Below are 23,248 nucleotides of genomic sequence, written 5' to 3' on the forward strand. Positions count from 1 at the left end.
TGTGTGTGTGTGTGTGTGTGTGTGTGTGTGTGTGTGTGTGTGTGTGTTGGGGGGTTGGCTCTTTTAGTCTTGTTCACTTTTTAAAACTTGGATTGTCTTCTTTTTGAGTTGTAAGAGTTCTTTATGGATTCTGGATACAGTGATACAGTTCATTTATCAGCTCTGTGATTTGCAAATATTTTCTCGCAGTCTGTGGTTTGTCTTTTCATTTTCTTAATGGTGTCTTTTGAGGAGCAAAATTTTAAGTTTTGGTGAAGTTTGATTTATCATTTTTCTTTCTTTCTTTTTTTTTTTTGGCCACGCCACGTGGCTTGTGGGATCTTAGTTCCCCAACCAGGGATTGAACCCGGGCCCTTGGCAGTGAAAGCACAGAGTCCTAACCACTGAACCACCAGGGAATTCTTATCAATTTTTTTGATGGTTAATGTTTTTGGAGTTATATCTAAAAGATCTTTGCCTACCTCAAGGTCACAAAGATTTTCTCCTATTTTTTTTTCTTGAAGTTTTATGGTTTTAGCTCATACATTAAGTCTTGTGATCCATTTTGAGTTAATTTTTTAATGTATGGTTTGAGGTAAAGATTTAGGGTTTTGTGTTTTTTTCTGCATATGGATAGTCAGTTATTTCAACATCATTTGATGAAAAGACTATTCTTTTCCCGTCACATTGCCTTTTTACCTTCATTAGAGATCAGCTGACCATAAATGCGAGAGTTTATTTCTGCACTCCACTGCCCTGCAGTCCCTTGCCCCGATCACACGGCTGGCTGGTCCCCAGCCGAGGGTCACGGCAGGCATTAGGACACCTCGGTCAAGTTCTTAAAGAGAAGATTGCAGACGGAAGCCTGGAGCACAGTAGGTCCCCACAGGAGTGCCTGGTCCTTGTTGTTGGCTGCCACAGTTGGTTGTTCCTCCTCCTGCGTTATTACTGTTACTCATGTGTCTTAAAGCCATGTGGGCTGCCCTGCCCTGGTGTTTGAGGGAGGTCATGGTAGGGACAGGTCACCCAAGAGAAGCATCAGGAGGGGCAGTCAGCCACGTGATCCACTAACCCTGGAGGTGGGGGTGAACTATGCCCCAGACCTAAACCTTTTGTATATCAGTGCATGTACTTTCAGAGCATTTTTACCTCCTTTATCTCACTGGAACTTTGCCATGTCCTCGTGACACTAGACTTTTGTCCTCTTTGGCAGAGGAACTAGAAATCAGGCTGATTTTGTCTCCTAGCACCTGGGCCTGCACACGGTAGGTGTTTAATAAATGCTTGTGCAGCAGGCCTTGCAGAAAACAACTCCCCTCTCCCTAGTGTACAAGCTGCTCAGACTGGGCTGCATCCCCTGGGGTGTCAGGCGGGGGTCCGGGGACTCCTGGGCCTGCTGCCACGTGATGAGGGGCCTGAGGTGTGTGCCAGGAGACTTTGGTGTGTACTTTTGTGCTGGTGGCAGTCTAGAGACGTCTGCTCATGAGTGCTGCCGCCTGTGTTGGGTTTGCCCTTTCTGAAGTGGGGCCTTGCTGACTCTGGATAATCGATGCCTGAAGGAAAGAACCGAGGCAGGTGTTGTAAGACGAGGGAGGACTTTTTGTGTCACCGAGGGCGTCCTCTGTCACTGGGGACATTCTGGGTCCCTGGGCCCCATCACTGTCCCTAGGCAGTGAGCTTGTGCTCCGAGCCCCAGGGTCAGTGGCAGAGGGGTAGGGTGTGGGGAAAGGGCTCCACCTGCACACGGGGGTTTCACCTTCGTGCTCAGAGTCCTGCACCATCATCGCCGGCATCGTGCCACCTGTGCCCGTTCACATAGCAGAACTAGTTGTGTGCTTCTGCTCACATGAATTCGGTTTGGATTTTATCATTGTAAGAGCTGCATAAATAAGCTGTATTTTTGGAATTTCAGTTGTTACATTTTAGGTTAAAAACAACAACAGCAGAACAGCAGAAACAAAAACCCTTTAAGTTGGCCTTGGTGGGTGGCATCTGAGGACCTGTCTCCCTGAAGGAGAAGCCAGTTGCTTGGGTTTAGAAGCCTGCGGTGGGCACTTGGGCCCTGTGGCCACTGGAGCTGAGGTTTGCTGTGTCGCCTGCCCTCGGGGTTTTGAGCACCTGGAGGTCCCTGCATCCTTCGCCCAGCTCCTGGGCTTTGCCGCACTCTCCTGTTGGTCAGTGGAAGAAGCCGGGCTTGTGCTGGTTAGGCTGGCCAGCCGGCTGGCAGGCCTTTCCTCTGGTGCCAGGAGGTCGGTCGTGGCGCGGAGGGCCCAGCTGCCCAGCATCAAAGGGGGGTGTGTGCGCATGTGTTTTCATCCTCACAGTTGAAGTGGCCTTCGCTGTGCTGACAACACACCCTTCCACCAGCAGGGTGGGCACAGGCAGAGCTTAGCTCAGCACTGTGAGAGTGAGCCCGCCTCGAGGGGTCTTCTGCCCCTACCCGCCTGTAGAGCCACGGCGGAGCACTGGATTCAGAGTCCAGCGGCCCCATGCCAGTGACTTGCCCTGTGGCCTTGAGCCGGTCGCTTGCTCCCGGGCCCCTTTCAGTCCTGACTCTGTGAGTCCACGGGAGCTGGCGGGGAGGGACCAAGCCCTGGTCCATCCGAGCCTGTGTTTTTCAGAGGTCTGGCAGTTTCCTGGGAACATCCTGCACTTCCTGGATGACCCCGCGGGCAGTGACCACTGCTGCCTGCCTTGCCTCCCAAGTCTGGTGCCGGCGGCCAGACGCTGGCACGGGGCCACGTCCAGTGGGCGTTTCCCATGCATGTTTCCGTGTGGTCAGGTACAGCCATCAGGCCTCATGTTTCTGTGTTGTCCTGTAAAACGCAGGGCAGTGATGCCACACGTGCCACCCGCACAGTGTCGGACTCAGGCTCAGTGAATAACAGTGGACTTGTTCAGTTCTGCCAACTGTCCCCGCGTCTGCCCAGCTCCCCAGAGCTGGGGGAGCCAGGCCCAGCCGCCGCCTGGCCCGCGCCCCTGCTGTTTGCAGACAAGCCAGTGGTGTGGAGCAGCATGGGGGGGCCACTCGCTGTCTAGAAATCATGGCCACTCTCTCCGAGCTGGGAGGGGAGGTAGAGGCTTGGGAATGACTGACACGGGAACATCTGTCCACCCCTGTGTGTGCAGCGCTTGCAAATAACCCATTTTCTCATCCTTTCATCCTACTCGGCGTTGGCTTGGTTCTGGGGGCCCGGCACCCGCAGAGCAGGCCTTCTGGGGGGGGGTCCACTGTTCTGATAACTGCCGCATTCTGTTACCCGGGTCTCCTGCCCCTGTGATAGTCCTGAGTGACCAGATGCCCGCAGTGCTTTAGGGGGGAGTCGAAAGAAGGAATTGTATTCAGTGCTGTAGAAAACGTGTGGTGTTTGCATGTATGTACATGTACAGCCAAAGCGTAACATATTGAGGAGACGTACAGGTCAGGAGCTTCCGCTTGATGAACCATCACCAGGTGGGCGTGTTGAAGGAATAGAAGAGTAGCAGCCTCCAAAGCCCCCGGCGCCCCTCCCCAATCTCTGCCCCCTCCTCCCTGGGAGGCCCCCTCTGGACTCCAGTGGAGGTGAGTTTTGCCTGTTTCTGAACTTGGTATAAACAGAAGTGGATGCTCTTGGCTGCACGTCGGGGGATGAGAGGGTGGATGCTGTCATTGGGGCCGCAGTCGGTTTCCTGTCTCTGCTGCGTGACATCCCAGTGTCTGCTGGCGCTACCGTGTGTTCATCCACGAGCTCACGTGGAGGGCGCTCGGGGAGTTTCCGGTTTGGGCTCTCATGAATGATGCTGGGTGGACACTCTTGTGACTGGCTTTGGTTCCCAGGAGTCTGATTTCTTTGGGTCCATTTTATTTTTTTCACTTTTAAAAGTAATTGTGGTAAATTCCACATAACAATTACCATTTTACCCATTTTAAGTGTGCAGTTCAGAGGCATTAAGTACATTTACACTGCTGTGTAGCCATCTGCACCATCATCCCCATAAGTCTTCCTCTTGTGAAACTGAAACTCTGTCCCCATTAAACAGTAACTCCCATTGCCCTCTCCCCCAGCCCCTGGCAGCCACCACTCTACTTTCTGTGTCTCGTCTTGACAATCCCAGATACCCATCTCTTTGGGTCTGTTTTCATACCTGGCAGTGGGTCTGGCACCCTCGGGTGCGCGTGTGCGGAGTCCACAGCTTTTACAGTGTTGTGGCGGGTTGAGCCCGTTCATGCTCCCATCAGCAGAGCGTGAGTTCCAGGGGCTCTGTGTTCTCACCAGTGCTGGCTGGTGTCGTGTGTGTGTGTGTGTGTGTGTGTCTGTCTGTCTGTCTGTTCAATTCTGTTGCTTTTCTCTTAAATATTAGCCATGGATGTCTTGTGGTAGTTTTAATTTATTTTTCCCCTGATGACCAGTGAGGCTGGGCACCTTTTTGTGTGTAAATTGCCATTCATTTCTCTTCCTCTTTTTGTGAGGTCTTTTGCAATTTTTAAAAAAAAATATTGGATTGTCTCTCTTGTCTCACTTACTTGCAGGAGTGCTTTTCTAAGTGCTTTTTATTACATTTTGAATTCTTTGGAGATTGACTGTCTGTGGCATTTATGCCAACTCTCTTAGGCAGAAATGGAATGCACTGTAGTCTGGTGGGTAGTGTCTCTGGAACCCAGGATGGGGAACCAAGCACTGGAAGCCAGGAGAAGCAGAACACAGAGCCCCGTCCTCTCTGGCCTCAGTGTCATGCTGCTGTGACAAGCATAGAGCTGACTTCACCCACCGGAGGCCCTCAAGGACCGAGTCCTGTGGTCTTGGGTCCAGTTCCCGGGGTGGGGTGGAGGGGAATGTGGGGATGGCCCAGCACAGTCTGGTGTTCGCTGCGGCCAACCAGCCGTGTCCAGGGGCTAGGAGCTGCATGTTCTGGTGGCAGCTGGGGCCCACCAGTGGCGGAGGCTGTGTCCAGAAAAGGGGTGAAGCTGGGGAGGACCCCTCCCCCCAAAAGAGGCGGCTGCAGCCCCTTCCAGGAACTCAGCAAAGCAGAGTCCTTGCTTGGTCAGAGCTGTTCTCAGCTCACTGTTCTTCCCTCCATGGGAGGGGAGGAGGTGCAAGCTTTTTACTTGCTGTGTCGCTCTGGTAAGCCTTTCACATGGCAGGGAGGTTTATCAGGTGTCTTGTCACCTGTGTAAAGCTCCTTTGCATAATCGGCTCCTTTTATCCTTAGGGCATCCCCAGCAGCCCTCTGTCTGTAGTCTGCAGCCTGTGGTGTTCACCGAGGCCTCGTGTTACAAATGGGGCTGCGCTGAGTCCCCCAGCCTGAGTGTGGGGAGCAGAGAAGCTATTCTGTGCAATGTGTGAACGCGACCCAGGGGAATCGCTGAGCTGCATGATTACGGTGGGTGGACCCCGGGTGTCAGTCTCCTTAGACTGTTTGGGAACAGCCTCTTAGCCCAAGGGGCTGTCTCTCACCTGGTGGAGTGATCTCATGGGCCTGGAGATGCTTCCCCGAGATCGGCCCTCTCTGAGGGCAGTGACATCCTGATTCCCTGTTGTTCAGGCCCAGCTGGGGCTTAGTGGCAGCGGATGTCAGGAAGCTGGTAACCCGGAATATCTGTGCTGTGGTAAAATGAGAAGAATTTTTGGCCAGTGGAATCAATGAACTGTTCCCAGGCTTCTCACCTTCCCCGCTCCCCTCCACGCAAGTGGGAATGACGGAGGCAGCTGAGCGAAGCCACACCCGGTGCCCAGGTCCCAGGGCCACCTGTGTTTCTTAGAAGGGGGCCCTAGGGTGTCTTTGTCCATATCACGGTTTACCCGGCGGGGGTATCGTGATTTATAATAAGAAATACAAATTTGGTCTTCATCCGTTTCTGGCACAGAACTCCTCAAACCCTTGGAATTTCCTAAGGGATCAGTGATAATGTGAAATGGGTGTCTTTTGATATTCTTAACAGATCCCTTTCAGCCACACCTGAGTTTATACTAATGAGGTGACTTTTGGAAAGCACCTGAGGTTGGGGGCTAGTTGCCGGTGGAGCCAGCCATGAGCTTAAGAGGGCTGGAGGTTGAGATGATGGCCAGTGACCAATGATGTAATCGGTCTTATCTATGTATTGAAGCCTCCACAAAGACTCAGAGGGGCCAGGTTTGGAGCGCTTCTCAGTTGGTGAACAATGTGGAGGTGCTGGGAGGGTGGCACACTCGGAGGGCATGGAATTTCCGCAGCCCTTCCCACGTGCCTTGCCCTGTGCATCCCTTCCATCCAGCTGTTCCTGAGTTGTATCCTTTTGTAATAAACTGATAATTTAGCAAATGAACTCTTTTCCTGAGTTCTCTGAGACACTCTAGAAAATTAATTGGACCCGACAAGGGGGTCCTGGGAACCTTTGATTTATAGCTGGTGGGTCAGAAGCATAGGTGATCGATCACCTGAACTTGTGATTGGCGTCTGAAGTGGGGTAGGGGTTTGCAGTCATATCGGCTGAGCCCTTATCTTGTGGGATCTGACAGTGTCAACTGTGTCCAGGTACATGGTGTCAGGATTGAACTAAGTTTGTAGGCCACCCGGGCAGTGTTGGCTGAGAATTGGAAAATTGCCTGGTGGGTTGAAAACACTGGCTGGGCTGGCGTCGTTGAGGACGCAGCTCTGGGTCAGCATGGGTTGTCAATGAGGACACCACCTCTCACTGGTAGTGTGGCTTGAGCAGTTCCTTGACCTCTCTGTTCCTCAGTTTCCATGACTGTCACATAGGAATAAAGGTGTCATTCATCCACCTTCATTGGGCTCCTGCTGTGTCCAGGCCAGGGTAGTGATTACTGGGCTTGTCGGGATCAACACCACGCAGAGAGTTGGGCAAAGGCCTGCCAGGAGGGCACAGGAGGCCTCCGGGGAGTTGCAAGGCAGGAGCAACCCATTGGGCCAGAGGGGATGGAGAGAGCTCTGGGATCCGGGACAGGGCGGGGAGATGGTGTGGTGAGGTGGGCAGCGCAGAGCAGAATAAGAGTCTGCAGAGTGATGAGCCGGAGCCTAGCCTGTGGGTTGAGCAAGGCATGTTTGCCCTTGAGGATAACATCAGTGTCCCTGGTCCAGAGTGTCTGGAGTGTGAGGCGGGGAGCCTGGGTTACCTGAAACTGCGCTGGAAAGGGCACTGGGATCCCATGTTCCCGAAACAGACGGCCCTTGGGCCTCGTGGGGCTTCTGGGGATGTGGGCATTCCATCTCCAAGATGCACAGTCCTGCTCCTGGGTCGAGGAGAGGTGAGGGTCATCTGCGTGGGGGTCCCTCCGTGTTCTACATGCTGGGGGTGCTGATCAAAGGCCTCTCTGAGCACATGGAGGTCTGAGCAATGCACGGGGTGAGCCAAGGACAGTTGGGGTGTGAAAGTGTGGGCAGAGGATCAGCCCGCAGAGACCTCAAGGCCAGAGGCACTGCTGTGTAGGAAGGACTTGGAAGGAAGGTGGGCCGCTGCTGAGACTGGAGGTGGGAGGTGAGGGGCTCAGGCCTGTGAACCCCTGAGGAGTCGGGGTGCGGGTGGGAGCTCTGAAGGGGTCCCGGGTTGTGTGCAGACATCTCATTTGCGTTTTAAGGGACCACCTGGAACGGCGTCTAGTCTGAGGATGCCCTGCTGCAGGAGCTCCGCCTCTGACGATGGCTCTTCACTCAGCTCTTGGGGGAAACCAGGAGTTGATGAAGCCATGGAGCTGCCCTGTGGCTGTGGTGGTCGTAGTGGTGGCTGTCCCCACAGGAATGCTTGGTGGCACCTGTCCTGCCCAGCTTCTTTCTGTTGTGGGTGTTTCAGAGGTTGGGAGATTTGGGTAAATCAGGCAGGATCACCTCCCAAAGGCCCCACCTCCTAACACCATCACATTGGGGCTTAGGTTTCAGCATGTGAATTTTGGGGGATACGAACATTCACGCTATAGCAGGGTTCCAAACTCTGGTCTCTTGATAAACTCAGGTTTTAATAGAACTCTAGGGCTTCCCTGGTGGCACAGTGGTTAAGAATCCACCTGCCAATGCAGGGGACACGGGTTCGAGCCCTGATCTAGGAAGATCCCATATGCCGCGGAGAAACTAAGCCCATGCACCACAACTACTGAGCCCGTGTGCCACAACTACTGAAGCCTGTGCACCTAGAGCCCATGCTCTGCAACAAGAGAAGCCACTGCAATGAAAAGCCGGTGCACCGCAATGAAGAGTAGCCCCTGCTCGCCACAACTAGAGAAAAGCCCATGCACAGTAAGGAAGACCCAATGCAGCCAAAAATAAAAATAAATAATAAATAAATAAATTTATTAAAAAAAAAATAGAACTCTGGGTGCATAGCCAATGTTCTTGGGGAGAACATTGAGGGCATGGTTTACTGTTCCCGCTCTCTCCCCGCCTCCTCGGAGATTCCTGTCTGTTTGGCGTGGATCCTGCCTGACCCTTTCTTTCCCCTAGAGTCCATCTGTGCTCTCTATGCTGACCAACACTTTGCCTTTTGACTCTGATCTCAGGGAGATCTTTGCGTGTCCTGGCACCTGGCTCTTTTAGCAGGGTTAGTTCATTTAAGCAACTAGAATGTTTCCAGTTTTCAGTTGTAAATGATGATCATCACACACATGTGCACAGCTAGACGTGTAGAAGTGGAACACACAAAGCAGAAAGGAACCCCAGAAGTCTGCTCGGCTCGCTCTGTGGCCTGTGAGGAAGGGGCAATACCTCTCTGCCTCCACCTCCACAGGCCGTCACAGAAACAGCCTTGATTTTCCTCATCCTGGAAGATGATGAACATGTGTCTGCCTTGCACCTGACTTGTCCTTCCACGCCTGACTTATGTAAAGGAAAACAGCCAGTTGAGGGGACGCTGGGAGCCTCCCGGGAAGGGCACTCTTGGTCTTTGTTTTGGTGGCTGTTCATCTGTTTGTCATCCAGGTCACTGGGACACCCATAAGTAGGGCAGAGTCTGAATCCCACGGGCAGAGAGGAGGTGAGCTGTCTGAGCCCGAGTGTCCCTTGACTGCGACAGCAGAGAGGGGACAGAGACATGGATTTGTTTTAGCCATAATTTTAAAAAATTAAAGTATAGTTGATGTAACAAATAACAAATGCTGGAGGTGGGTGTGGAGAAATGGGAGCCCTCCTGCACTGTTGCTGGGAATGTAAATTGGTCCAGCTACTGTGGAAAGCAGTATGGAGGTTCCTTAAAAAACTAAAAATAGAGATGCCATATGATCCAGTGATCCCACTCCTGGGCATATATCCAGAGAAAACTCTAATTTGAAAAGATACATACACCCCAGTGTTCATAGCAGCACTATTTACAATACCCAAGACATGGAAGCAACCTAACTGTCTATTGACAGATGAATGGATAAAGAAGGTGTGGTACATACATACAATGGAATATTACTCAGCCATAAAAAAGAATGAAGTAATGCCATTTGCAGCAACATGGATGGACCTAGAGATTATCATACTAAGTGAGGTATAAAAACATAGTAATTATCACTAATATGTGGAATCTAAAATATGACACAGATGAACTTATCTATGAAACAGAAACAGACTTACAGACATAGAAAGCAAACTTATGGTTACCAAAGGGGAAATTGGTGGGGGGGATAAATCAGGAGTTTGGAATTGGCAAATGCAAGCTAATGTGTATAAAATAGAATAACAACAAGGTCCTACTGTATAACACAGGGAACTATATTCAATATCTTGTAATAAACTATAATGGAAAAGAAAAAAATAAGACGGGTGAAAGCAATATGTGTATTTATAAATATATAGATAGTTGATATACAATGTTATGTTAGTTTTGTACTGTTGATACATAGTGATTTGACTTGCACACATTATGACAAGTCTAGTAACCATCTGTTCCTGTACAAAGTTATTACAATATTATTGACTGTATTCCTTATGCTGTACATTACATCACCATGACTTATTTATTTTATTTATTTATTTTATAACTGGAGGTTTGTACCTCTTAATCCTCTTCACCTATTTCACTCAGCCCCCTCCCTCTGCCAACCACCTGTTTGTTCTCTTTATCTATGAGTCTGGTTTTGTTTTGTTTGTTTGGTTTTGTGTTTTGGATTCCACACTTAAGTGAGTTCATGTGGTATTTGTCTTTCTCTGACTCATTTCACTTAGCATAATACCCTCTAGGTCCATTCATGTTGTTGCAAATTGCAAGATTGCATTTTATTTATGGTCCAGTATTATTCCATTATATGTATATCTATCTATCTATCTATCTATCTATATATCACATCTTCTTTATCCATTCATCTATTGACAACACTTAGGTTGCCTCTATACCTTGGCTATTATAAATAATGCCGCAGTGAACATTGGGATGCATGTATCTTTTTGAATTAGTGTTTTTGTTTCCTTTGGGTAAATACCCAGAAGTGGGATGGCTAGATCATATTGCAGTTCTATTTTTAATTTTTTGAGGAAGCCACATACTAGCCATAAAGTTTGAGGATGGCTCCTCTGAGGCCCTGGAGTACTGGAGTGGGTTGTGCCAGGTAGCTGGGGCTTCTAGGTCAAAATCAGGACCCGTGTCCTCTGGCAGGCCCTCTGGAAGGATCTCACAGTTGAGACGCCCTTCTCACGTGGCTCATTGTGTGTGACCGGCAGTGACACCACTGACTGCCATCCCCTGTCTGTCCCCTGTGCTGTGTTACGGGGAGGTGCCCAGCATGGGATTAAGACACACGGTGGGGCTTCCCTGGTGGTGCAGTGGTTAAGAGTCCACCTGCCAGGGCGGGGCACGCAGTTCGAGCCCTGGTCTGGGAGGATCCCACATGCCGCGGAGCACCTAGGCCCGTGCACCACAACTGCTGTGTCTGCTCTGGACCCGCGAGCCACAACTACCGAGGCCTGCGCCTGGAGCCCATGCTCCGCAACAGGAGAGGCCACCGCAATGAGAAACCGCGCTGTGGCAAAGAGTAGCCCCCGCTTGCCGCAACTAAAGAAAGCCCGTGCACAGCTGCGAAGACCCAGCGCAGCCAAGAATAAATAAATAATTAATTTTTTAAAAAGACACATGGTAGGCTTGGTGTCGGCAGGTTTGAGCCGTGACTCCATCACTAGCTTGGTGATCTCTGACCTCAGTTTCTTACATGGAAAGTGGGGGCAGGTTCCATCCCTTCTCAATGGGTTCTGTGGGGAACCCAGGCTGGGGCACTGACTCGGGGGCATGGAAGAAGAGCCTGGGGGCTGTGGGGGTGGTTTCTCTTCTCTTCCCATCTCCAGGTCTTCCTTTTTGTTTCTCCCCCTCGGTTGTCTTGTCTTTCTCTTTCCCTCTCTCCTCTTCATAGCCCTGCCTGCTCCTCTTGGTTCCAAAGTGTGCACACACAGATGCACATGCATGCACACAACACATGTACACCGTATACATGTGTACATGACAGATGCATGCACACACAGCACAACACATGCATGCATGTGCACACACACACACCACACACATTTAGATATACACACCTATCCACACATATACGTATGCACGATACATCTGTACACACACACAGGCACACACCTGGGAGCTGCTGCCAGTTCCCTAGGATGCACATTCCTCCTTTAAAAGTTCCTTTCGTTAAAATGTGAGCACTTAGGGCTTCCCTGGTGGCGCCGTGGTTAAGAATCCGCCTGCCAATGCAGAGGACACACGTTCGAGCCCTGGTCCAGGAAGATCCCACATGCCACGGAGCAACTAAGCCCGTGCACCACAACTACTGAGCCTGCACTCTAGAGCCCGCGAGCCACAACTACTGGAGCCTGCGCACCTAGAGCCTGTGCTCCACAGCAAAGAGAAGCCACTGCAATGAGAAGCCTGCGCACCACAACGAAGAGTAGCCCCTGTTACCCGCAACTAGAGAAAGCCCGCGTGCAGCAATGAAGACCCAACACAACCAATAAATAAATAAATAAATATTTTAAAAGTGTGAGCATCTAAAAACATACAGGAAAATACAGAGGAATATAGGGAATGCCCTCCATTCAGAGTCCACAGTTTACATTTTTCATATTGTGGACTCAGGCATGTCCTCCCCACGTTGGTTTCTTCCTCCTCCAAGTTTGGGGTCCCACCATCTGCGCTGTGGGGCTGCGTTGTGATATGTTTTCACGTCCTCCGTGTTTGAGTTGTGTTGGTTCTGCACCTGCTCTGTGCTGATACTCGGAGACCCCGCTCCCTCCTTTACCTGATGTTTGGTTCCATCCTGTCACTGCCACGGTGTGTTGGACCATTTCCTTATCGAGCATGTGAGGTGTTTCCAACTTTTTATGCTTGAAAGTCTTTTATTGGTCCCTATATTGTATGCAACCAAAATATGTACATAAATTGAAATTAGAATCTTAAAAGGGAGAATTTTTCTCCTGGCTTGAGTGGCCATTACAAATAACCAGTTGGTCAGAACATCACAAATACTACAGTTTTTTTTTTTTTTAATGTTTATTTTTATTTATTTGGCTGCATCAGGTCTCAGTTGCAACACTCGGGATCTTTGTTGTGGCACACGGCCTCTTTTGTTGTGGTGTGTGGGCTCAGTAGTTGCGGCATGTGGGATCTTAGTTCCCTGACCAGGGATGGAACCCGCGTCCCCTGCATTGGAAGGCGGATTCTTAACCACTGGACCGCCAGGGAAGTCCCTACAGTTTTTATAAATAACAAACATAAATAGTAAAAAAAAAAAAAAAAAAATTGAACATGTATCTGTTAAGTCAGTGGATAGGCTGCTTTCCCCCCAGTTAATTCATGTAGTCACAGTTGAATAGAACCTGTTGCTGGAATGAGACAGCTCAACAGCACTTCTAGTTCTGTTTTTCATTTTAAGTTAAGAAACTTTGTTCACGTAAATAAAGTAGATGGGAATTAACAGGGGTTTGATTTAGCAATAGCATCTAATTCCAAGTTACTTGCCAAAAAATAGAAAGATCATATAAAGATCTAATACCAAAAAAATTTGTTGATGATTTACCAGCTGACAACTGAAGTGCTTCCAGTTCATAATAACAGCCTTGTTGAGATATAATTCACATGCTACAAACTTCACCCTTTTTTTTTTTTGCGGTACGCGGGCCTTTCACTGTTGTGGCCTCTCCCGTTGCGGAGCACAGGCTCCGGATGCGCAGGCTCAGCGGCCATGGCTCACGGGCCCAGCCGCTCCGCGGCATGTGGGATCTTCCCAGACCGGGGCACGAATCCGTGTCCCCTGCATCGGCAGGCGGACTCTCAACCACTGCGCCACCAGGGAAGCCCAAACTTCACCCTTTAAAATGTACGATCTAGTGGTTTTTCCAGAACGCGGTTCCAGTTTTGTGATTTTTATGGTCACTGCTCTAACATCCTTGTCCCATGTCTCCAGTCTTTTTTTTTTTTTTGGCTGCGTTGGGTCCTCGTTGCTGCGCGTGGGCTTTCTCTAGTAGCGGCGAGTGGGGATACTCTTCGTTTCAGTGCGCGGGCTTCTCATTGCGGTGGCTTCTCTTGTTGCAGAGCACGGGCTCTAGGCGCGTGGGCTCAGTAGTTGTGGCTCATGGGCTCTAGAGTGCAGGCTCAGTAGTTGTGGTGCACGGGCTTAGTTGCTCCACGGCAGGTGGGATCTTCCCAGACCAGAGCTTGAACGCGTGTCCCCTGCATTGGCAGGCGGATTCTTAACGACTGCGCCACCAGGGAAATCCCCCTCCAGTCTTTTAAAAATAATTTTTCTTGTTTTAAAGCAGTACACGTTAGGGAATTTCCTGGTGGTCCAGTGGTTAGGACTCCGCCCTTTCACTGCCAAGAGTGCGTGTTTGATTCCTGGTCCAGGAACTAAGATCCCACAAACCTCGAGGTGTGGCCAAACATGAAAAAAAAAAAAAAAAGGCAATACACATTAATTTAGAAAAGAAACAGTTAAAGCCTACCCCCAAAAAACCTAGCCCTTCCAAAAAAAAACCCTCATCCGTTGCCTCTTAATCCGGAGGTTTCCGTTTGTAGCATTTATACCTCTGAAGTTATTAAAGCTTAAAACTACACTAAGACGTGCAGGCCTCCTGTGTATCGTCAGGTTGTGGGCAGAGCTGTGGAGGAGAATAAAGCAGGGAAGGGGGCTGGGAGTGGGGGGTCAGCAGGCAGGGTGGGAGGGCGGAAGTTGCAAATTTTAAAAAGAATGATCAGAAGAGGCCTTGTTGAGGAGGACACGTGAGGTCTAAGGATCAAGGCAGACTCTTGGGGAAGAACTTCATAAGCAGAGGAAACAGCAAGTACAGAGACCCTGGGGTTACGGACGGGGTTGGCAGGGTCCGCCGCAAACCATGGGGAGGAGTCTGGGACTTGTTTTGGTGTGATTAGGGAGGCATCAGAAGGCCCCTCATTATGAGCACTGGGATGTGGGAAACAGCCTTTGGGGCTGTGGAAGTGGGGAGACCAGGGAGTGGATTGCAGGACTCCAGCAGTAGATGGTGGTGGCATTGAGCAGCGTGGTGGCCACAGAAAAATGTTATTTTCAGGAGCCCAGAGAGGGTCACTCAGACTGGATTTCGAAGCCCATCATGTTAGTTATCTCTTGCTGAGTAACAAATTCAAATTTTAGCCATTTATAACAATAAATGCTTATTATCACGGTTTCTGTGGGTCAGGAATTTGGGAGTGGCTTCGCTGGGTGGTTCTGATTCAGGGTCTCCCTTGAGGTTGCTGGGCTACAAGGTCTGATTCCCACGTGGTTCCCTCGCAGGGCTGGCAGGTTAGTGCTGGCCAGTGGCTGGAGGCCTCAGTTTGTCACTACATGGACCCCTTCATGGGGCTGTTTGAGTGTCCAGCACGGCAGCCGGCTTCCTCCCCCAGAGCCTTGGAAGTCCCACTCCGTCAATTCCACAGTGTCCTGCTGGTTACACAGGTCAGCCCTGTTCAGTCTGAGAAGTCTCCCCAGAGACATGAATACCAGGAGGTGAGAACATGGGGCCTTCTTAGAGGAGAACCTCCTCACCCACTTTCTGCTTGTGGAGCGGAAATTCTGGAGATTTGTTGGACATAATGTGATTGGGCCTTGGGGTCCCCCCAGGGCGAGGTTGGAGCAGGATTTTCCAGGCCAGGGGTCTGTCTATTCCTGGAGGGCTTTGCAAGGATGGCTGGGCCCCAGGCCTAGTTCCGCCTTGCCTGGAACCTTCCCTCCAGACCGGTGCTGTGCGGCCTCTGGATCCACCTCAGGGCCTGTGAACAGGGTGGAGGTCCTGGCAGGGCGGGGCCCAGGCAGCCGCTGGGCTTCCTTGCACCCTCTGTCACATGCCACTGCGGCCCTGACTTGTCACAGAGCCTAGTGCATGTGACTTTGCTTGTCGGCTGTGCTGTGTGCCATTGTCACGGCCTATCGTAGTCCTGGCGGACCAGGTGGCTCTGAGCTGGCTTCCCCCAGAGCTCCCAGCTGACACCCTTCTCAACTGCCCTGTGATTCGGGCTCAAGGTTAGGTGGGCCACAGGCCCACCTGTCCAGAGACAGGTCCAGAGACCACCTGTGCCCCACCCCAATAGGGCCAGTGTGGGAACAACCACCTTTTTAAAGCCTTTGCACATTAAAATCCACTGATGCTCTCAGTGCGGTAGACGGGACTGAGTGCAAATCCCAGGTGATTTTGGAAGGGCCCAGGTGCTTCCCTGCATCACACTTAGTCTTTTTATTCTGATAAGTGCACCACGAGCGGTTCGTGTTCAGTGAAAAGATCTAACATGGAGCAGAACGTCTGGGCTTTTGTCCATGCCACACCTGGTCCCGACTGACTTCTCAGCAGCTTTTTGGGTGCGTCCTTTTGACCATTCTCTGTGTACTCAGAACTTGTGTCATGCACGCCTAAGTGTGCAGTTACCTTTCAAAAGGGGTTTTGGAATGCATCCAACAAATATTCTGTGACCATCTTTCTGTGTCAGTATCCAGGTCTGTTTGACCCTCTTTAGCAGCTATTATATGGTGTTCCATAAAATCAGGAGTATTGTATTTATTTAACTAGTCACCACTTTATTCTTTTTCTCTCACTGCAGTTGGCTCTGTCTGGTTCCTGGTCCACACGTGGGTTGGGGTTACGCCCTGGCCTGATATGTCCTGGCTATGTTCCCTTCAGTCAAGAGCCACCAGGCTGTACTCCTGGTTCTGGGCCTCCCGGCCTAGGCAGCCAAGGCTGTGTCCCGCGTAACTGGGGTTGTGGTTCTCAGGAAGGACACACAGATCCATGCACGGCGCCCACCAAAGCTCAAATGGCCCAGAATTCCCTCTGGTCCACAAAATTCACAGGGCCCTCTGGTTACCTGGCCTTTCTCTGTGCCAGTGAGAAACGGGGGACAGTGGGCAAGTATCAGATCAGGAAGCTTGGGGGAAGCGGTACTTCTAGTGTTTCCCCAGCAAGGCTGTGAGCTCAGTTCTTTGAGGCTGACCCATGTCCGATGCCTTGTAGCCATCTATTTTTACAAGAAACGTGAATTTAGTGCCTAAGTGTGCCAGGGACGTATAGCCTCAGTCTTCATGGAGGGGAGTCAGATAGAAATGAAATAACTCAGGTCCACACGGTTTTAAACTGTGGTCAGCACTGAGGTGAAAAAGTTCTCAGGGCTCGGATTCGGGGTAGGGAGGCTGATTTAGTCTGGGGGTCAGAGAAAGTGTATTCGTTTCCTATGGCCACTGTAATGAAGTGCCACAAACCGGGTGATTTAAAACAACAGAATTTATTCTCACAGTTCTGGAGGCCAGAAGTCCAGAATCTAGGTGTCCACAGGGTTGGTTCCTTCTGAGGCCTCTAGGGGAGGCTCCTTCCCACCTCTCCCTGCTTCTGGAGGCTCGAGGCACTCCTTGATTGTAGCCGCGTCACTCCCATCTCTGCCTCTGTTGTCAGACAGCTTTCTTCCCTTTGTGTATGTCTGTGTCCACATCTCCCTCTTTCTCTTATGGAGACACCAGTCACTGGGTTTAGGGGCCCCCATCCAGTCTGACTCCTGTTAACTGGATTCCATCTGCAAAGTACCTATTTCCATACAAGGTCACAGGTGCCAGGGGTGAGGACTGAGACGTGTCCTTGTAGGGGACGCAGTTCAACCTGCTACAGAAGGAAGTGATATTGGAGCGGGGGTCTGGATGAGTCCAGGCGTGGGGAGGAGAGGCCCCGGGCCAGGTGGAGGGGCTGAGGCTGTGTCTGGAGCTGGCCTTTCTCAGACTGAGCTTCTTGGCCATGAGATGCTCCCATTGGGCTGTATTGAGCCTCATCGTCTACAGTTGTGTTTCCTTTTTTAACCAGGAAACTACTTTGCCTCCCACTTTTTCATGGGAGGTGAGAAATTCGACACCCCCCACCCTGAAGGTTACCTCTTTGGAGAGAACATGGATCTGAACTTCCTGGGCAATCGCCCAGTCCAGGTGGGTCTCGGTGGGGCTGGGCACGTGGGCAGTGGTGGCAAGGCCCCTGGCTGTGAGCAGGCACTGAGTCTCCCCAAACGGGGCAGAGGTGCCATCTGGACGTGTGCATGTGATGTGTGCGTGAGGCCTGTCCCCCCTTAGAGGCTGGATGGCCGAGGGTTGGTCCCTGGGGTACAGAGCAGCTGCTACTGAACCCAGTGCATCCAGACTGTGGGGCTGAGGAAGGCTCTGGATTTCATCCCAGGCCTCTTGGATGGCTGCCTTTAAAAAGAGAAAAGAACATCCACATTCCATAGGGCAGTGGGCAAGAGATGTGATCCAAAGCAGAAACGCAAACAGCCAGGACTCTTTTTTACAAGTTCGCCCTCACTAGTCACCAGAGGAGTGCACTCCACACACTGCTGTCCCTTCGTTCAGTGCACATTTGGCACCTGCTGTGTACCTAGGACTCTTCCAGGGGCTGGAAGGACAGACCCTGCCCTGTTTAGTATGTGGGGTGCAGGCAATAAAGAAGGGAATGTTTGATGGATGGAGACTAAAGAGAGAGAGAGGGCTGTGGGGGATTGCTGAGCAGGGGCCTGGGTTTTGCATCTTGAGATAATGGTCCCCTGCGTGGCCAAGGGCCCAGGCAGGAGGCCCTCTCTCTCACGAGACACTGGACTCTGTCCCCTAAGGCTGCTGAGTCCTGGGCCTGGTGGGGGTGCTATCCCCTGGACCAGGGGTCTCCAGGCTGTTTTAGCTGTAGAGCAGCTGGTTGACATGAAGTCTTGGTCCTTTAACTGGCCTGGGGCCCAGAGTGCTGGTCCCCCACGCATGGGGCCAGTGGGGCTTCCACGTTGTACTGAGCTCCCCACCCTCCCGAGTTTGTGACAGCAGGAGCAGAACCTGCCTTCCATGTCTTTGCAGCCTTGGCTCAGACCCAGGACCTGGCTCTGCAGGCCACCCGTAGATCTGTTGTCTTGTGTCACTTTCTCCTTGAGACCATCGTAGAGTCACCTGCAGTTGTGAGAAGTGATGGAGAGACCCCGGGTGTCCTTTACCCGGCTTCCCAGTGAAAACATCTGCTAAGACTCAGTGCGTTGTCACCAGCAGGAGACTGACCCCGTGCCCAAGCCTTCCAGACACCACCAGTTTTACAGCACCCGTGTATGTGTGTGTGTGTGCGTGCGTGTGCGTGCGTGCGTGCCTGTGTGGGCGCAAGTCCCTTCCGAAATCTGTATTGACCATCGTCCTTGTGTGGAGAGCCTGCCTTGTTCAGGGCAGCAGTGAGACGACAGGTCCCACCTCCAGGAACGTGGCCTGAGAGCCCCAACCCTAACCTCTGCCCCGGGGACCCAGCTGAGGGTCCTTCCTGCAACTGGGGGCCCAGAATCCTCAGGGCAGTTCCAGTCCCGGCTCTCCCACGTGCTGGCCGTGTCGCCTGTGGTTTCCTTGGATGTGGATGAGGGGAGTGCAGTCCTGTGGTCAGTGCGAGGGCCCAGGATGATCAGGCAGGGTTGTGACCATTGCTCTGATGAAGCCCTGTTTTCCCTCCGCTGCCATGCCCTGGGGGTTACCTGGAATTGCTCTTTCCCTCCTAGTTTCCCTACGTCACCCCTGCCCCCCATGAGCCTGTGAAGACACTGAGGAGCCTGGTGAACATCCGCAAAGACTCCCTCCGGCTCGTGAGGTAACCCTTCCCCCCCGCCCTGTGCCGCGCTGTGGCCCCCTATGGGCCCCCTGGTGCTTGGGAGAGAGTGGCCCCGGGCCCTACTCCCCCTTGTGTAGAATCAGGACTCGATTCCAGAGCTGCCCCTGGGGGGCGGGGGGGGGGGGAGGGGAGGGGCCCGCAGGTTCTGCCTGTGGAACTCCAGCCTTAAGCCGGGCCTCAGCCTGGCGCCTGTGCCCCAGGGGTGTTGGGCCGGGTCTGGAGACAGTCTTGGTTGTCACAGCTGGGGGTGGGTGAGGGCGGTGCTACTGGCATCTGGCAGGCAGGGACCAGGGATGCCGCTCAGCACCCTACGGCGCTCAGCACACCCCCACTGCCTCGAGCAGTCCAGCCGGCGCGTCAGTGGGCTGAGAAACCGCCTCAAACCCGGAAGGCTTGAGGGATCGGGGCCATTTCTAAACCCAGAGGACTAGTCTCCCTTTCTGTGAGCAGGAGACAAGGGAAGGAGGACCCTGCGTTGTTGGGCCTTGTTGTCCAAACAGGGAACGGCCTCCACGTTCCTAGGAAGGTGGGATGCAGCCAGGCAGCTGACTCTGGGGCCCCTGCGGGGGCGGGGGTGCTGTATGGGGTGGGGACACCGTCGCAGGCACAGCCCCTGACCTGCCCTGTTCCTCTGTCTCCCGGGCAGGTACAAGGACGGTGCTGACAGCCCCACTGAGGACGGCGAAAAGCCCCGAGTCCTCTACAGCCTGGAGTTCACCTTCGATGCCGACGCCCGGGTGGCCATCACCATCTACTGCCAGGCAGTGGAGGAGCTCCTGAATGGGACGGCTGCGTGAGTCCCCGTGGGGCCTGGCAGGCCCAGTGGTTCTGCTTCTGTCTGTATTGTGTATTTGAACTTTCAGAGCTTTGATTTGAAATAGGGCCCTGCTGGCCCCAAAAGTTTGAAATCTGCAACTTCAGCATGACTGTGGCAGGCCTGCCTCCAGGCTGTAAGGCCAGACCCAGGCAGGATGGGCAGAAACGCACCCACTTCCGTCCTGTCGGAGGAAACCCCTCGGAGGCCAGATTTGATCCGGGGGTGGAGTGGTGGCTGAGAGCTCGGTCTGTGAGTCCCTGTTCGTGTAAGAGCAGCCCCTCCCCCAGTGTCAGTCTCAGGCCGGACGTGCCAAGGCCCTCGAGAGTGTCCTTTGTCCTAGAGACTGAGTGAGGCCCCAGGGACAGCAGGTGTGGGGAGGTGGGTGAGGGTCCTGGGTTGGATTCCTACATAGGGAGATGCCAGAGCCTACCGGGATTGAAAACGTGTGTGCTGCTTGACTCAGCCATTCCTTTCCTGGGAATTTATCTTGGGGACATGCTTGCATGTGTGGTTAAGATGTGTGCAGAGGAGAGTCCTGGAAGCTTCGTTTGGAATAGCAAGATGTTGGCGACCGCCTGGTGTCCACCAGTGGGGGCCTGGTTGAATCAATTAGAGTAAAACCGTGGTGGAACCCATGCAGTGTCCCAAGAACACGGCACCTCCATCTGTGATGAGTGTGGGACAGCTTCGGGCACACGAGTGGCCGGAGCAGATTGTAGGTGGACTGCTGTTTGAATATTAAAGAAGAAACACCTGCTCATACAGGCGTGATTATGCCTCAGCTTTCCCAGGAGTGACACACGGGTTGTGGACGGGGCAGAGAAGCAGGTGGCTGGGAGCACGCGTGAGGCCGGGGCTGGGGGTCACTTTGCACTGTGCATTTTTGTACTGTATTCATTCAAAAATGTCAACAAACCATAAAAGCCTAGTGGAAAGGTGTAGCCGAGTCTGGAAAGGTAACAGTAATTGGGCAGGTCTGGGCTCTGGGAGAATGGGATACGGCAGAGAGTTTGTCTCACTGTCCTTTCTCTCTCGGCCCTTTCAGGTACACCCCCAAGAGCCCGGCCCTGCAGTCCGAAACTGTCCACTACAAGCGGGGAGTGAGCCAGCAGTTCTCCCTGCCCTCCTTCAAGATCGACTTCTCGGAGTGGAAGGATGATGAGGTAACAGCTTGGCTGGGCCCCCCTTTCCCCTGGCCCCTCCCCGAGTTCCTTCCCCTGGAGGAGGGCAAGCACAGTGGGGCCTGTTCACTCAGATTCCTCACGTGGTTGATAAGTGTCGGGAATGGCTGCCGACCAAGGTCTGTGTGCCCAGTCGGGGTACCTGGACTGTGGATTGTGGTCGGTGCAGGCATTGGCTGGACTGGATGATCGTGGCCGGACGGAGCAGCAGCAGTTAGAAGCTCCGTAAGGCTCTGATATGGTTGTCAGGGCCACGGGGCTGCAGCGTGGCAGGATGCCTCCCACCCAGTGGTTCTGTAGCTAAGGACAGTGATTTACACGACGTGGAGGGTGCTCACTGCAGCTCTGTCTGTAATAGTAAATTGGAAACAATCTACATGTCCATTACGGAGGTATCGCTTGGTTCACTGACATCATGGGAACCCCCTGTATACATAACGGGGGCACCATAGTCCAGCTCCATTCTGGGATGTCGTGAGCCTTAAAGTAGCTGACAGAGCTTATGTCTGCTGTACATGCTGATGTGGAAGCACCTCCTGGGCTTGGAGAAGAGCACATTACAGACAAATACCATGTAATCGCACATATGTGGCAGCCACAGATGTGCACAAGACCACTTCTGCAGGTACATGTATGTGTACATAATCCTTGAGGAAAAGCCAGAGAAGATTCCCCGTCAAGCTTAAGACAGTGGTTATTTCTGCAAAGGAGCTTGGTATAAGGGAGACACACACATACACACTACATGTGTACAGTGTGAGTATCAATACTGTGTACACCCCTGAATTATTTTGTTTTTTTTAAAAAAACCAGGTTATTAAGGTAGAGTTTATATATCATAAAACTCACCCATTTTAAGTGTTCAATTCAGTGATTTTTAGTAAATCTGTGATCACAGCCATGACCACAATCCAGTTTTGGGATGTTTCTATCCTCCCAATAGGATCCCTCATGCCCTTTACAGTTAATCCCTGTTCCTGCCCCAGCCCCTGGCACTAATCTGCTTTCTGTCTCTCTGGATTTACCTGTTCTGGACATTTCCTATGGATGGAACTGTACAGTATGTGGCCTTTCATGTCTGGCTTCTTTGACGTAGCTGAATTCTCTATAGTTTTTTTTGACAGAGGGTAGTCACGTCTTACGTTACTGAAATACATGAGTGGGAAGGATTGGAGGTAGCAGGGTATGGTGTGGTGTGGGAATTGCCAGGAAGGTTCTGGATCACGGGTATGTCAGACGGTGAAGGCCACGCCCTGGTAGTTACTCCCGGCCGCGTGTGCTTGCTGGTCAGAGCGCTTTGATGTCGAGCAACAGGAGCCCCCTCTGTTTTACCACGTGAGAAGGGCAGGTCTTCTGGAAGCCGGGTGGGGCTGTCGAAGTCAAAGGCCAAGCTGAATAGCAGTCCTGGGGGCCCCCTGCCCACAGCCCCGTGCCATCAGGATGGTTCCGTCCCCGCGTGCACACATTCCCGGTTCAGATGCCCGGCAGGTGCATCTGGTCCCATCCACCCTCCTGTGAATGGGATGGGGCGGCTCCCCTAGGGCAGAGGGGCTGGGAGGGCAGGTGAGTGGGTGCCCCCACCTATGGTGACTGCGGGGCGGCTGGGCTGAGGCTGCACCTCAGCTTGGTGACCTCTGAAATAACCCAGTCTTGGCATTTTGGCCCTGAAACGTCCCCTGTGCGTTTGCAGATGTCCTGTATCACCAATGGTTTGGGTCACTTGTCCTGAGCGCACACCTGACTTGTAAGCCAGTCTTGGGTGCTCCACGAGGGCACCCCCTTTGCTCCTTCAGCGCATCAGGGAACCTGCGTCCTCGGCTTGTCAGCATGTGGCCTGGTGGGCCTGTCCAGTGTTGTTATCCTGGGACCCCGTCCTCATCTTTGCCTTTTCTGATTATCACTTCAGCTAAGATGTTCTTTTTTTTGGGGGGGGGCACACCACACAGCTTGCAGGATCTTAGTTCCCTGACCAGGGATCGAACCTGGGCCCTCGGCAGTGAAAGTGCAGATTCCTAACCCCTGGACCGAAAGAGAATTCCCACTAATATGTTGTTGAAATCAGCTCAGTTTTTCTTACAGGTGTTTTTTATTGTGATAGAATACACACAATATAAACTTACGTCAGTGACAGTGCATTCATAATGTGTGACCACTGGGCAGTTCCAGGACGTTCTCATCACCCACAAGGAAGTCCTGCACCCATTAAGCAGTCACCGCCATTCCTCCCTCTATTACA

At 52.2% G+C, this 23,248-nt stretch overlaps 1 protein-coding gene across 6 annotated transcripts in view; it reads left to right on the top strand.

The window, feature by feature from the left end:
- Nucleotides 1–23,248, top strand: part of MGRN1 (mahogunin ring finger 1) — a 58,123-nt gene that overhangs the window by 9,705 nt on the left and 25,170 nt on the right. For all 6 annotated transcript variants that reach the window (XM_029221578.1, XM_029221579.1, XM_029221577.1 and 3 more), the window contains 4 exons: nt 17,206–17,324; nt 18,905–18,993; nt 19,661–19,807; nt 20,877–20,994. In XM_029221578.1, the coding sequence (XP_029077411.1) occupies nt 17,206–17,324; nt 18,905–18,993; nt 19,661–19,807; nt 20,877–20,994 (473 nt within the window). The remainder of the gene's footprint in view (nt 1–17,205; nt 17,325–18,904; nt 18,994–19,660; nt 19,808–20,876; nt 20,995–23,248) is intronic.

This window comes from Monodon monoceros, unplaced genomic scaffold (genome assembly GCF_005190385.1).
Source record: "Monodon monoceros isolate NGI ecotype Baffin Bay Population unplaced genomic scaffold, NGI_Narwhal_1 Super_Scaffold_13, whole genome shotgun sequence".
NCBI classification, from domain to species: domain Eukaryota; kingdom Metazoa; phylum Chordata; class Mammalia; order Artiodactyla; family Monodontidae; genus Monodon; species Monodon monoceros.